Source organism: Panulirus ornatus, chromosome 3 (genome assembly GCF_036320965.1).
Source record: "Panulirus ornatus isolate Po-2019 chromosome 3, ASM3632096v1, whole genome shotgun sequence".
Taxonomy (NCBI): domain Eukaryota; kingdom Metazoa; phylum Arthropoda; class Malacostraca; order Decapoda; family Palinuridae; genus Panulirus; species Panulirus ornatus.
The window spans coordinates 28768005-28784767 of record NC_092226.1 but is presented as its reverse complement, the minus strand read 5'-3'; the positions used below and the strand labels follow the sequence as shown (position 1 = coordinate 28784767).

The 16763-nt window shown below is 50.6% G+C and overlaps 1 protein-coding gene across 12 annotated transcripts in view; it reads right to left on the bottom strand.

Moving 5' to 3' along the window:
- LOC139761687 (uncharacterized) overlaps positions 1 to 16763 on the bottom strand; it is a 312428-nt gene that overhangs the window by 209140 nt on the left and 86525 nt on the right. Inside the window, exon 1 of one of the 12 annotated variants that reach the window (XM_071686036.1) lies at positions 13527 to 14144. The exons of 9 other annotated variants lie outside the window; for them this stretch is intronic. In XM_071686036.1, the coding sequence (XP_071542137.1) occupies positions 13527 to 13588 (62 nt within the window). In that variant the 5' untranslated portion in view covers positions 13589 to 14144. Of the gene's footprint in view, positions 1 to 10174; positions 10198 to 10870; positions 11063 to 13526; positions 14145 to 16763 lie in introns of those variants that run through there. 2 more of the 12 variants (XM_071686054.1, XM_071686142.1) reach the window with 2 other exon arrangements.

The following is a 16763-nucleotide window of genomic DNA, read 5'->3' as shown; positions in this document are numbered from 1 at the left end:
AACTGACAAAGATTATAATGTACCCGCTGAAAGTGTCTCACTGAAAAAAAAAAAAAATCATTTCTCTCCACAGCAGCGGGCAAGGCACAGTCAAAAGCATGACCCAGTCGACGCCATGTAAGTGCTACCATGATAAGTTGATCAAGAAAATCAAACCTAACCAGGAGAGGATGCAGCTGAATCCAGACACCTGTAGCACTTTACCTGTTCAAAAGGAACCACTTTGTCTAAGACATTATCAGTTAACACGACGATGGGATCACGTTTCTGCCAGAAACAAAAACTCCAGCTAGATGATGGTGACTCCAACCTCCTTATCTGTGTGAGGAGCGGAGAGCAGTCCTACCCACAGTGTATCACCCACCACCACCCAGAACTGCTGACAATACGACACTGGCCCAGTGTGACCAACAAGAGGAGCAGTCATGTTCTACCAGTATGGTCGAACTTCAGCCGGGAACATCTGCCTCTACGAGTGGCTAATAAGGAGACAAAGCATTTACATATTGCTCCAGGTCCTCACTGGCCACGTCCTCAACAACCTATCACGTAAGAAAGGAAAATTCATGATCATCATTTCTAAAGATCTGTGAGATAAGAAGATTTGTGAAGCATGTGGTATAAATCAATAGATAATCATCTGTACTAACGAGGAGCTGGTCAATGTCACGGACCAAGTCATACGCCGCTACAATATACCGACACGTCATATTCAGTGGCAGAAATATTCTTCACTGTACAACAACAGCACATAAAGTACACATGTAAAAGAAGTACTGTACACTACAGTGCGATGACCTCACTCGCATTATCTCAAGAGCACGACGATACTATCCGTCAGCACCGTCCCTAACTACCGTCGTGCATAAGGCTCGTACCGTCGTGCTCACGGCTCGTGCCGTCGTTTTCATGGCTCGTACCGTCGTGCTCAAGGCTCGTGCCGTCGTGTTCATGGGTCGAGCCGTCATGTTCATGGCTTGTACCGTCGTGCTCACGGCTCGTACCGTCGTGCTCATAGCTCGTACCGTCGTGCATAAGGCTCGTACCGTCGTGCTCACGGCTCGTGCCGTCGTTTTCATGGCTCGTACCGTCGTGCTCAAGGCTCGTGCCGTCGTGTTCATGGGTCGAGCCGTCATGTTCATGGCTTGTACCGTCGTGCTCACGGCTCGTACCGTCGTGCTCATAGCTCGTACCGTCGTGCATAAGGCTCGTACCGTCGTGCTCACGGCTCGTGCCGTCGTTTTCATGGCTCGTACCGTCGTGCTCAAGGCTCGTGCCGTCGTGTTCATGGGTCGTGCCGTCATGTTCACGGCTTGTACCGTCGTGCTCACGGCTCGTACCGTCGTGCTCATGGCTCGTACCGTCGTGCTCATGGATCGTACCGTCGTGCTCAAGGCTCGTAACGTCGTGCTAAAGGCTCGTACCGTCGTGTTCATGGATCGCACCGTTGTGTTCAACAGGTAAAGGGTCTACACACCAAGTTCCACCCTCAACCTAAACCAATAAACATGAGAACACTAATTTCCACATATTTTCAATGTCCTTATAATGCATGACCCACAACATGAACACACTGTGGGTACTTGACTATGTACGTGTCACCCATGGCGCCACTACCAGCCAGCTGCTCGTGAAGCCTGTTCTACTTCTCATACCCAGGAAGTACTGAGCCACCTCACCCTCCGTTGCCCAACCCCACCACTTACCACACTTATAAACAAGCTGATCACCAACGCACTGACTAAACTTGTGACTGGAACATAATAATAAAACCTCATCTTTCATGCTGCACAGAGCACTGGTTTCTCCACCGCAGCAACTAGGGCGTCTCCTGACCCAGGAAGCTACTCAATATATGAACTTTTTTGACGCATCTTAAATCACAATAACACCATTGTAAGACGCCTCTATACCATTTAGTGATGTGGGCAGCGAGGGAGGGTATCCCTTGTCAGAGCCTAGTGCTTGCTTGTAGTTACCGTAACGAGGAACATAATCAGACATGTATTTCTCACTGATGTCAAATAAGGAGCACGTCTGAAACACCGCCATCCACCCAGGTCCTGTACTGGAGGAGCAGGCACCCTGCTGAGACAGGGACAGGGGTAAGAAGCGTAGCATGTGAGCTCATGTCTCCGGCTGTGTTTACGATCCAACGGTTCATACCACGGAGGGACACCTCGGAGGAGAGTAACCTTCTCCCGACACATCAAGCCACACATACCACGCTACTCTCAACTCCGGTGCAAGTGTTGTCATGCACCTCCCCTCAGCCCCACGTCGCTGCAATGATGTCAAGCTAAAGGTTTACACAAAGGTCATACTGTCATGTACCATGAGAACCAATTAAACCAATTGTCTGATGACAAAAGGTCCAATTCCCATATTTCCCGGTCTCATTCCTGTGTAAGGGCTAATGTTATGATGAGGGACTTGCGTCACAGAGACACTAAATTCATTACGCTGGAGTCTATATAATTATGAACTCATGGAACCTCATCAGTCACAAGTTTAACACACTATAATTGACGAGTATTCCATGTGTGTCCGTGTCCATGATCCCCACGCACACACACGGACGAACATCATCCACAGTCACATATGAAATCCGTTTCGAGAAGCACACACACACACACACACACACACACACACACACACACACACACACACACACACACACACACACTCCGGATTCAAGTATTATACCATCTTTTCGGTAACCACTTCTTAACACCACCTCCAAGTTGCCTAAAGATGTTATCATGGTACAGAGTAAATGGGACCCTCGTCTTTAATGTGTATCCAAGAGTGATGATGTCTGTGCGAACACCGCACACCATCTGGTCATCACGTCTGTTTCTACCTGGATAATTAAGATTCTGAAGGACGTATTATTGTCACACCGAGATGGCATACTGAACAACAACATGACCTTTCAGTTAAATGCGTCGAGAATGATGCCTCTCACCCCAACAAACGTGTAACTAACACTTTCAGTACTGCTTTCTGTTGCCTCAATCATCTTGTACAGGATGTAATTTAAGCAGGATTAAGAACCGCACCAGCCTTCCTCATTTTTCATGATTCCACTACGTCTCTACCTGGGTAGGACCAGCTCACACTCGTCAATCTGCTGTTAGATTCACAAATATTTACCCTCGTCCCTTTGTCCATGTGTAGTGACTGGGTAGAGATTAAATATCAAGACCTCAGTAACATTAGAAAAATAAAGGCAGGTTCGTCACATTAACTCCAGCAATCTAACATGTGAAGCAATCAGTTGGTGTGACACTGGCATCATGTGTTATCAAACTAACTGCACATACCCGGTCTTTTACACACTGGATCGCCCTTCAAGGTCTTTTGTGGATCGCCTTCAAGGTCTCTGTCTAGTAATATTCACTTGTTTCTTGAAAGCACGCGGGAGCTGTGCTCTTTCTCCATGATCACTTGAGAGAACATTTTGAAAGCGACTTTGAATACGATCCCTCGAGCAGGAGGTCAAGACCAATAAGTCTGATGGCGAGACGTTCTGACCTGACCCAGGGGTGCCATCACACCCGGCAGGTCCTGACGGTCATGCACAGGTGGCAGGCCACAATAAAGGTCATCCAAGCGACTGGAGTACGCCTCTCACAGCACAGTGTTCCTCCACACCACCAGTACACCTGTACCAGCACCCTGGTGTTCTGTGTAGGCAACGTGGGCACCACCGTCCCAGGCTGACGGGCCTCCGTGTGGGTACTGGTGACGGAGGGGAGGAGGGAGGGAGGTGTGGTGTACCCTTGTCATCACCACCTGTGACACCATGCTACCACCACCTGCCCCTGTCACCAAGTTAACCCCTCCTGACATGTCAACATGCTATCACCAACCTGGCCAGACACCACTCCGCCACCAGCTGGCCACAAACCATTTCAACACCAGCTGGCCAGGCACCACTCCACCACCAGCTGGCCACAAACCACTCCACCACCAACTCGCCAGACACCATTCCACCGCCAGCTGGCCAGACATCACACCGCCACCAGCTGGCCAGACATCACACCACCACCAGCTGGCCAGACACCATTCCACCACCAGCTGGCCAGACACCACTCCACCACCAGCTAGCCAGACATCACTCAAACATCAGCTGGCCAGACAACAATACACTACCATTCCATCAACAGTTAATCATCCTCACAATTAATAATCAACATATAAACCCAAACACCTAATGAGAAAAAATATATAGTGATTATAAAAAATACATTCTACTAATTAGTCATCCCCCAATAAACCCTAGTCATTAGTGACAGACAAACACCCCCCCCCCCCTTAATGATCAATAATCGATAAACAAGTGTCCCAAGATTTCAATTATGGACTAACACAACCTGGCAATTAAAAACATACTGCTTAGCGACTGTATACACATACACAAACGACAAAAACACACCCTAGTCACATGTTAATGATGGACAAACACACGCAGGCAATTAACTCGCCGACACACACACACTCACACACACACACACACACACACACACACACATACACACACACATACACACACACACAAATAAATCGTTTCAAACTATTGAGACAAGACTTTCCAAACTCAGGTCAGGAACAGTCACTCACTCACGAGGCAAGACTGTGCGATACCCCTGGCTATGATGACGTCATTCTCCACCTGGCCCCCTACGAGTCAGGTCAAAGGTCAAGTCGTCATACCACATGCACTAAGGTACACGGAACAGACGACCACCATTTACTGGGGTTCGAATCCTCCTCGAAGCCCGTAAGACAATCATCATCGGGCCACATGAAGCCCGATCCCCCCTCGCCCCGAACCCAGCCCGTACAACACCACAGTTCAGACCTGATGACACACTCCCCGACCCCCACCCACCCGTCACTACACCACACCTCCGGCACCTTCCACGCTGACGAGCGTACCTAAAAATAAATGAGTGGTCTACTTGGTTTCCTGAGAGTATAAGCTCAGCAGATTATAACTCTGATACAAGTGCTTCAGTACCTACCACACACACACACACACACACACACACACACACCACTCGGGTGTCGAGCACCCGGACCAAGACACTTCCGGAGTCTGCTGAAGGCGCATAATAAGAGCGCTGGTCGCGCCACATCAAAATAATCTCACGCTCTCTCGGTTATAAAAAGCTCGTCCGGTCGAGTTAGCACACAGGCCCCGGCCACTCACGTTTTCTGAGCCACAGCAAACGCTGCCAAACGTTTGGCATGACTGCTGAGAGGGAGAGAGGGAAGCAAAGTTCCATTTATCATGACGTATTTTCCCGTCACACCGCACGACACCGTCCAAATGGGGAGCAACGACGAGGGTGGCTCAGAGGAAAGGCCCAGAATCCATAAACCAGGACACTTCCAAAGTTCTGCGTGAATATAAATAATGAACTCACGTGGCATTTATATAATTGACCCGGCTGATGGAGCAGGTCAGCCGTGCCCCAGTAGGCTGCACTAAACATATCCCCCCAGCCTAACCCTACCGCTGACGGCCTTCTCATACTATCCGTGTCAAGAGCAGAAGGCCCTCTCCACCATCATCCTCTGACTCAAGTTGGCTGCCCCATTCTTCCCTCGGCCAGCAGGAGGACGCCCCTACCGACGTCTCAGCGTCAATGTGTTACCCTCTGACAGGTGCGTGTGGCTGTACCCAAGCCACCATGCCTGGGGGAGGAGAAGGATCACGTCCACTTCCCGCCTCCAGCCTTCGTCCCACCAGCCAGGGGAAGCAAGCCCACGACGGCAAGTATGATCATTGGTGCACCCTAAAGCCTCAGTTTTAAAGATGCAATTAACAATTAGAACATCTTCCACTACAATTTCACTCTGCCTAGTCCATGGAACTGCAATGGAAGTATCTTAATACAATAGTTATATTACGAGTGACAGAAATTAATTAAATACAGTACTACAAAAATGTGGGCCCCCTACAGCGTGGGAGACAAGGTAACGGTTAGCCAGTGTTCCCTCCCCTGTGGCCACCACTGCAGCAGTCAACCGTGTCTGTGGATGACTGACAATTGAAGGGGTGACGTTACACAGTTCACCTCCCCAGTCTGTGATGTGGGCACACACCAGCCATGATCCATCCATACTAACCCTCGCAGGACGGACCACCAGCCGCTGCTGCCCCTTTCTGTCACCCCCCATCCCCAAACCCCACACCCGGCAGGCGGGGATGCCCACACCATCCTGCCCACTGCCCCTCATCCCCGGCAGGTGGGATGCCCACACCATCCATCTCACTGTCTCCCACCCCAGCTGGTGGAGATGCCCATCCATCCAGATCTAACTCTCGGGCCCCTCCACCAGACTAGGTCAACTGCAGGCACAGTCCGCGCTGACCGAACACCATTTGCCCGCGAGGAAGACCAACCTCTTGAGAGATTATAAGACCAGGTTGCTATAGCATTGTGTACTATGATCATCCCAGGCTAAAGAAACATTAATATGGAAGGCATCGGACCCATACCAGATAATGTGATGCTGTAACTAACAGAATACGCCTAAGGCTGTACAGGTACATGGGTCACATTCCAAATGGCGACTCAGTTCTGCACCTGATGAACATACACTAGCACACTATATAAGCAAATGTATATATACACCACACGTCGGATTCGAACCCTGGGCAGGTCGTCCGGCTATCTCTGCTACACCGAGGTCAAAACACACACACACACTAGACTTCTAGTGTTTTTACGTGTGTTCTCACCTCATCTCGTTGGGTGTAGCATAGACTTTAATCTTACGCGGCTCCGATAGTGCGACAAATATGTGGACAGACGACAACTGTACATACACCATAGGTCGGCTACGAACCCTGAGCAGGGCGTCCAGCTATCTCTGCGGCACGGAGGTTTAAAGACAGCTTCGTGAATATTTCATTGATAGTAATATCCTTGAAGACTCTCTGACACAATCTCCAAAATGCCATATGCCCAAAGTAAACACCTGTGTAATCCTGCCCAGTGTAAGAACATTCTGTAACGACAATGTCCAGTGTGTAATGTACTATGACCCTTCCTTCTTGTGTTACTGTGAATGTTAAAAGCCTGCCCAGTGTGTAATGTACTATGACCCTTCCTTCTTGTGTTACCGTGAATGTTAAAAGCCTGCCCAGTGTGTAATGTACTATGACCCTTCCTTCTTGTGTTACTGTGAATGTTAAAAGCCTGCCCAGAGCCAGTAAATTCTCTAATCATATGCCTAACATGAAATGTACCTCTGACCTTTCCTAGAGCTACCAATGTTAACGAGTGAACCACTGTACGCTAAAAATGTACACCTCAGTGTACATGTAATTCGTCTGTGTATATTCTGTAATTCGAATATCAACGAGATGTTCTGTGTAGGCATAGCATATTCCAAACTTCCCATGTATGACACAGATATTGTTATCTGTGTAGCTGTCAGCACCACTTACTATCCTGTAACTATGTCTCATGTATTGATGTATCCTAGACCTCCCTCCCTCTGCCGGGAGAGGGACCCCGCTAAGTACCCCCCCCCCCCCCCCCCCCCGTCACCTTCCTATGCCCATGTACAGTACGCAACGTACGCTCTATACTGGCCTCCAACTACCCCTGGATGTGTGCCATTCACCCAAAACCTTCACTGAAATGCTTTGTCTACGAATATCTAGACAACACACATTCTATAGCCAAACAAATTTCCTACCCCAGCTGGTGGGGATGGCCACACCATCCAGCTCAAACCCTCCCACCCCAGCTGGTAGAGATGCCCTCACATTCCAGCTCAAACTTTCCCACTCCAGCTGGGAGAGATGCCCTTACCATCTAGCTCAAAAACCTTCCCTCCCCAGCTAGTAGAGACGCCCTCACATTCCAGCTCAAACCTTCCCTCCCCAGCTGGGGGAGAGAGCCAAACCTCCACCAGCCCTGGCCCACAGGAACGTCCCGCCCACACCTCATATTAAGGAGACAACGCTCTACAGGCACAGCTCCACTGCCTCCCTCCCCCCAAGCTACCGGCGTGAAGTCTGTATCAATCTTAAAATAGTCGAGTCTGTATGCGGGAGGAGGGGATGGGAGGGGAGTGCCAGGCACCGTCACCACCACCGTGCGGCCCCCCAGCCCTGGGCCACGTGCCGCTCACACATGCCCGGACGGACCGCGGCACTCATGACCCCAGCCTACGCCGGTCCAGGCGCCGAGTCCGCCCGGGTGACACACATACGACACACCCGGTGAAGTACCGGGGGCGCACCTGCTCGTCGAGGTGTTCCACTCTTCCGCATGATGAGACACACTGGAGGCGGTGACAAAAACCTGCGCATGACAGAGCGAGTTGGGGGATGACGGTGCATGGCACGTGTGGAGGCCAAGGTGTCTATGTCCAGGGGAATGTCAATGTAAAGCTCCACATACCGGCACACCACGAGGCATACACACACACACACACACACACACACACACACACACACACACAGGCACGACCATGAACATGTAAACTTCACCACACCAACCCAAACAAAACGTTCCTCTCACCAACACCGGCTGGAAGTGAGCGAGGCAGTAAGCTGGCCAACACAGCCACCTGTCCTGCCACACAACACGGTATCAACACCCTATACACCACGGCTGAAGCCCATCCCAATAATCAGTAGTGAGGGAGGGAGTCAGTGTTCAGGTACACCAGTAGTGAGGGAGGGAGTCAGTGTTCAGGTACACCGGCAGTGAGGGAGGGAGTCAGTGTTCAGGTACACCAGTAGTGAGGGAGGGAGTCAGTGTTCAGGTACACCAGCAGAGGGAGGGAGTCAGTGTTCAGGTACACCAGTAGTGAGGGAGGGAGTAAGTGTTCAGGTACACCAGTAGTGAGGGAGGGAGTCAGTGTTCAGGTACACCAGTAGTGAGGGAGGGAGTCAGTGTTCAGGTACACGAGTAGTGAGGGAGGGAGTCAGTGTTCAGGTACACCAGTAGTGAGGGAGGGAGTCAGTGTTCAGGTACACCGGTAGTGAGGGAGGGAGTCAGTGTTCAGGTACACCAGTAGTGAGGGAGGGAGTCAGTGTTCAGGTACACCAGTAGTGAGGGAGTCAGTGTTCAGGTACACCAGTAGTGAGGGAGGGAGTCAGTGTTCAGGTACACCAGCAGAGGGAGGGAGTCAGTGTTCAGGTACACCAGTAGTGAGGGAGGGAGTAAGTGTTCAGGTACACCAGCAGAGGGAGGGAGTCAGTGTTCAGGTACACCAGTAGTGAGGGAGGGAGTCAGTGTTCAGGTACACCAGTAGCGAGGGAGGGAGTCAGTGTTCAGGTACACCAGTAGTGAGGGAGGGAGTCAGTGTTCAGGTACACCAGTAGTGAGGGAGGGAGTCAGTGTTCAGGTACACCAGCAGAGGGAGGGAGTCAGTGTTCAGGTACACCAGTAGTGAGGGAGGAAGTCAGTGTTCAGGTACACCAGTAGTGAGGGAGGAAGTCAGTGTTCAGGTACACCAGTAGTGAGGGAGGAAGTCAGTGTTCAGGTACACCAGTAGTGAGGGAGGGAGTCAGTGTTCAGGTACACCGGTAGTGAGGGAGGGAGTCAGTGTTCAGGTACACCAGTAGTGAGGGAGGGAGTCAGTGTTCAGGTACACCAGTAGTGAGGGAGGGAGTCAGTGTTCAGGCACACCAGTAGTGAGGGAGGGAGTCAGTGTTCAGGTACACCAGTAGTGAGGGAGGGAGTCAGTGTTCAGGTACACCAGCAGAGGGAGGGAGTCAGTGTTCAGGTACACCAGTAGTGAGGGAGGGAGTAAGTGTTCAGGTACACCAGTAGTGAGGGAGGGAGTCAGTGTTCAGGTACACCAGTAGTGAGGGAGGGAGTCAGTGTTCAGGTACACGAGTAGTGAGGGAGGGAGTCAGTGTTCAGGTACACCAGTAGTGAGGGAGGGAGTCAGTGTTCAGGTACACCGGTAGTGAGGGAGGGTGTCAGTGTTCAGGTACACCAGTAGTGAGGGAGGGAGTCAGTGTTCAGGTACACCAGTAGTGAGGGAGGGAGTCAGTGTTCAGGTACACCAGTAGTGAGGGAGTCAAGTGTTCACGTACACCAGTAATGAGGGCGTCAGTGTTCAAGTGCTCTATCTTTATATAGACTTATCAGTTGAACAAAAAATTAATTTAGAATTTAGAAATACTAACTGTTAAGTTATGAGCATGTGACCATGAATTTGCTTCACACAAGTGTTACGTATATATCTGTCGGGACTGTTCGAAATTCTCTGGCCTACACACTCTACCCAGGCAACATGGTACGGCACCAAAGCCCGGCAGTACGTACCACGGTGGACCCGTGTACCACACACCTCTACCAACAACTCAGATCAGCCAGAACCAGTAGTGAGAGCAGCTGTGCCTGGCCAAGATCATGTGTGTGGACGATATGGGACGTATGGTGGCCTGGGTGAGAGGGAGGGATGGAGGCCAGGACTCCTGTAGAGGTGGTGGGAGGGCCTGGCTTGGACCAGCATCGCCCTCGTCAGCCAAGCCGGGCTGATGCTGCAGGCCCCGGCTGCATGTGATCATGGCCGCCCCGCTAAATACGTCCACACATCAGCTGTGCACCACTAAGGCCGTTTTCATTGGTTCGCCCCACTGCCTCCGTCACTGCCAGTGGCATTCCTCGCCGGCTTCTCCACAGCCTTGGACACTTTCTCCCGTCATGCTGCACAGGACGGAACCAACAAGGTCGTCCCGTGTTTCGTATAGAGATGATTCCAGAAATATCAAAACCCATAACCTGAGTCATCCCGCAATACACAACCCCATCTGGCTTACACTGTGACCCACTGAAACTTAAACAACTCTAATTTTTAGGACAAGCGGAGTCAACTTTACCTTTTCATGGTCAGTCAAGGTCCACACGGAGGGCTGCTAACACCCATACCACTCTCAGCACTTATTATCACCCAGACGGGTCTTGCGAACCTTCCACTGTACGTAACCACCGTCTCACTCCACCGAAGCCACTAAAGCAACTACGTCACACGAGTTGGGAGTAGCGCCAGGCCAGCAGCGTCGTGGTCGCTCCGCCATGTTCACAGTTGCTATGGTTACGCCGTCCCCGCAACACAGCGAGAATCCTCGCCTCAGCATCTCGTGATGACCCGAATGTTTATCTCCCAACATTTCCCCGATTTATTCAACTCTTATTCATTCCTACGTTACCACCTTCAACGTGGACACAGATCAGGTGATCAAAATGCTAATGACCGTCAAAATAAGACCGTCAAGCGTATACAGAGATACGAGTGAAGGCCGCTAATGAGTGGCCGCATTCCTATGCGTCTACGCCAAAGGATGCTTCATTTGTGGCGTATCAGTTCTACCACAGCCCAATTGCGGACTCGACCGTCCTCGCTACCGCCTCCACCTTTACAAAGGAAGCAACGTGAACCATTACCATATATACAGGGCAACACCACGCTCTAGGTTCGCTAAACAGTCAACTTGTGGTAGTTAAGTTCAATGAACTTTTGGGACTTTCACTTTCCAAATGTTTTTCCCGAGGTTTACCTTGTTTGACCACAACAGTTCCAGGAGACAGGCCGGCACCTGGACACAGCCGCCCCCGGCTACCTCACCTGCCTCAACAACTTACTGATACCTGAACACTGCACAACCTGAAGTTATAACAACACGTGGGTTGTGTTTTCTGGTCCATCACCCATGTAGCGTAACCAAGAAAACGCAACCCACGAGAACATTCATAATAACACGTCACATTTTCTTCCGGTGAGAGGCTCAATTTCCTTACCATGAACAAGTATAAAAATTTGGGCCAATCTATCTTGGGGGAGGAGGATGCTGGTCCCGCCCGCCCGCCCGCTCGCCTACCACACCACACATGAGCCACCCACACTCCCTCCCTCACCACAACTGAAGTTTACCAGCACGATGATGATACAGCCTCAGAGAACCACCGGTTTGACCTCTTACATGCGCTGAGATGGCCTCTGACCAAACCCGTGAGAGCAGAGTCGAAGGCTAGGAAATCGTGCTCAAGGATCGTACCGTCGTGCTCGAAGACCGTACCGTCGTGCTCGAAGACCGTGCCGTCGTGCTCGAAGACCGTGCCGTCGTGCTCGAACACCGTACCGTCGTGCTCGAACACCGTACCGTCGTGCTCGATGATCGTACTGTTGTGCTCAAGGGTCGTACCGTTGTGCTCGAGGGTCGTACCTTCGTGCTCGAGGATCGTATCATCGTCGGCAAGGATTATACCGTCGTGCTCAAAGATCGTACCGTCGTGCTCAAGGATTGTACCATTGTGCTAAAGTACCGTACCGTCGTGCTCAAGAATCGTACCGACATGCTCATGGATCATACAGCCATGCTCAAGGATCGCACCGTGCTCAAGAATTGTACCGTCGTGCTCAAGGATCGTACCGTCGTGCTCAAGGATCATACCGTGATGCTCATGGATCGTACCGTCGTGCTCAAGGATCACATCGTCGTGCTCAAGGATCATACCGTCGTGCTCAAGGATCATACCAACATGCTCATGGATCGTACCGTCGTGCTCAAGGATCGTACCGTCGTGCTCAAGGATCATACAGTCGTGCTCAAGGATCATACCGTCGTGCTCAAGGATCATACCGACATGCTCATGGATCGTACCGTCGTGCTCAAGGATCGTACCGTCGTGTTCAAGGATCATACCGTCGTGCTCAAGGATCATACCGTCGTGCTCAAGGATCATACCGTCGTGCTCAAGGATCATACCGTCGTGCTCAAGGATCACATCGTCGTGCTCAAGGATCATACCGTCGTGCTCAAGGATCATACCGTCGTGCTCAAGGATCACATCGTCGTGCTCAAGGATCATACCGTCGTGCTCAAGGATCATACCGTCGTGCTCAAGGATCACATCGTCGTGCTCAAGGATCATACCGTCGTGCTCAAGGATCATACCGTCGTGCTCAAGGATCATACCGTCGTGCTCAGGGATCGTACCGTGCTCAAGGATCATACCGTCGTGCTCAAGGATCGTACCGTAGTGCTCAAGGATCATACCGTCGTGCTCAGGGATCGTACCGTGCTCAAGGATCGTACCGTCGTGCTCAAGGATCGTACCGTCGTGCTCAAGGACCGTACCGTAGTGCTCAAGGATCATACCGTCGTGCTCAAGGACCGTACCGTTGTGCTCAAGGATCATACCGTCGTGCTGAACGGATTAGGCGTATGTGGATAAAAAGGCCAAGGACTAAATCAGTATAATTTCCCCTTAAGTTAGAATCCCCCTCCCGCCCTCCCCCACCAACAGGAGCAAGAGTTAGGTTCTGCTGAGGGGAAACAGCTGCACTACACCGTGTAAAGATACGTGCTACAGTCATACACGACACATAGTATAATGCCCACTTTCTCTTTTTGTGTATTTCGACACATAGGAATACCTGTGGCAGATGTGCCCGCCCACCTGGTAAAGGGAGGCAGCAATACAGGGTGTTGGCTGCTACTGTTGAAGGTCAAAAGTGTAACAGTACGTACTCACCCCAGCCTGCAGTACTGTAGGGGTAGACAGGTGCTAGGCCAGTGATAACCCAACACAGACATCCATTGCCTCACTGCAGGGGTAACACTGCTTCCCTTCCTGGCCACCTCTGGTGTTACCAGGACGCACACAGCAGCTGTAGCAACAGCAGTGGCCTGCTGCACACACCAACTTTTCTCGGCAGTCCACCTACCACCCCCACAACATAACACAGATGTTCATAAAACACAACATCCCACGTCAAAGCTCCACAACACGTACGCTTTACTTTCTATAGGTTGGGACGACACTATGGGCTTGTCTCCTGGAGCCCACTCACACCAGCCTACTGCTCACTCAACTCTGGAGGTTCAATTCATATTTGCTTTTCTCGGTTCCGACAGCAGCCTTGCGAGAGATGCAACAAGGTTACACAGAGGTGTACGGTACGTGAGGAGGTGAGGCTAGTGGGAGATGCAGGGGAGGCAGGGTGCTGCAGGTGGACCAGGCAGCAGTACACACACGACTGACCTATCCCGCCGCCCTCTCACGTCATTTAGACGGACGCGGAGGCTGTCACCATGGCAACCAACAGATACTCCACAAACACAACATTTCAAATGTTACCAGCGTTTCCTCTCACACCCGTCCCGCCTTACCAACAACTACAATTGGCCTGAAGTGTGCTACACGTATAATGTTACTTCTATAATGTTGTATAACACCATAACATTTTGACGCAAACTTCGTGAGAGGAGAGGAGAGAGCGCTGGTGCCTGCTGAGTGCCTTCCCTCGCCTCCCCCGCTCACACCAACGGACGCTGGTAATGTGATGAGGAATGATTCGTGAGGATATGAGTCAGGGGGGAGCGAGTGGGTGTCAGCAGTGTGAGGGGTACTGTGCACCAGCCACTTTATACCAGGCTAACAAGGTAAGTCCAGCGGCCGGTCGATGTCTGGCATCCGGGAGAAACCTGCCCCCAGCAGCAGGTGCCACCTCCACCCACCCTCCCTCCCTCCCTCACTCACTCACTACTCCTACCTCCCTCATCCTTACCCTCACCAACCACACCCACACTTCGCCCCGCCCTCACACCCACACGCCACCCCCATCCTCACACCCAACACCCATCCCACCCTCTCATACACACTTCGCCCAACCCACCTTCACAACCACATCGTGTCTCATTCCATATCACGCCCTACCCTCCCATCCACACGCTGTCCCATTGTCACATCCACACCCAATCCACCCTTACATCCACATCCGACTCATCACACCCACATCTCACCCCACCCTCTCACCCGTACCCCGCTCTAAAACCTAACACCCTAACACCACCCTCACATCCAACACACTTTCAAACCCACACCCTGCCTCATATCCTCATACCCACACCGCTCCACACAAACATCCACATTCTACCCCATCCTTACTCACACTTAATCAGCTTACTCTCACACCCATATCCTCCCTACCCTCTCACCCTTACACCCCCTCCCAACCATCGCACCAACACATGACCCACCCTCACACCAAAAATCCACCCCATCCTAACACCCGTACCCCGCCTCTCTCACGCCCATATCCTGCTAACCCCACACCCACACCAACACCATACCCACACCCAACACATCTTCACACCCACAACTCGCACCACATTCCGCCCTACCCTCACAGCCCCTCCCATATTCACACCCACACTCCGCCCAACCCACAGCCACACCCGACCCACCCTCACACATACGCACCACCCTCTCATCTCGCCTCGGCCCACCCACACTTCCACCCGCGCCACGACCCAGCCTCACGCCCATATCTCTACCTAAAATCCTAAACCCTTCACACCCTCCCTCATCCTCCCCACCCACACACACCTCGCACCAGCCTAACCACTCAACATATTGATCACTAACATCACCACAATCATCCCAAGTAAACCACACGTGTGTGTGTGTGTGTGTGTGTGTGTGTGTTTTTTATACATATTCGCCATTTCCCGCGTTAGCGAAGTAGCGTTTAGAACAGAAGACTGAGCCTTTGAGAGAAAATCCTCACTTGGCCCTTCCTCTGTTCCTTCTGTTGGAAAAGTAATACTGGACGTCAAGATACGTAGGAAGTATTCTTTTGTCCTTACCTATGGGATAATATATATATATATATATATATATATATATATATATATATATATATATATATATATATATATATATGACTGCGAGGCGTGGGCTATAGATAGGGTTGTGGGGAGGAGGGTGGATGTGTTGGAAAGGAAATGTTTGAGGACAATATGTGGTGTGAGATGGTTCGATCGAGTAAGTAATGAAAGGGTACGAGAGATGTGTGGAAATAAAAAGTGTAGTTGAAAGAGCAGAAGTGGATGTTGAAATAGTTTGAACATATGGAGAGAATAAGTGAAGAAAGGTCGACAAAAAGGATATATGTGTCAGAAGTGGAGGGAAAAAGAAACGGGAGGCCAAACTAGAGGTGGAAGGAAGGAGTAAAAAAGATTTTAAGCGATCGAGGCCTGAACATGCAAAAGGGTGAAAGGCGAGCACGAAATAGAGTGAACTGGAACGATGTGGTATACTAGGGTCGACGTGCAGTCAATATACTGAACCAAGGGCATGTGAAGCGTCTGGAGTAAACCATGGAAAGTCTGTGGGGCCTGGATATGGACAAGCAGCTGTGGTTTTGGTGCATTACACATGACAGCTAGAGAATAGATGTCAGCGGATGTGACCCTTCTTCGATGCAGTTTCTTGTAGGGCGGGGAGGCGCCGGCAATAGATTAAGGGGAGCAAGTATGAATATGTATATGTATATATATATATGTATATCTACGAGTATGTGCAGATATGTGTATGTGAGTGGCTAGGTCTTCGTCTGTTTCCTGTCGCTACCTCGCTAACGCAGGAAACGGCGATCAAGTATAATAAAACACACACACACACACACACACACACACACACACACATATATATATATATATATATATATATATATATATATATATATATATATATATATATATATATATATATATATATAATGTTTGTATACGTGCATATACATGTTCATGAGAATGGATGGGTTTCTTCGTCCGTTTCCTGCCGCTACCTCGCTAACGGAGAAACGGTGATGAAGTATAAGAGTAAATAATTAGGTTTGTGTGTGTGTGTGTGTGTGTGTGTGTGTGTGTGTGACTACCTATCTGAGCACACAGGGAATGTGTGTGAACAATGGTAGGGTCCCAC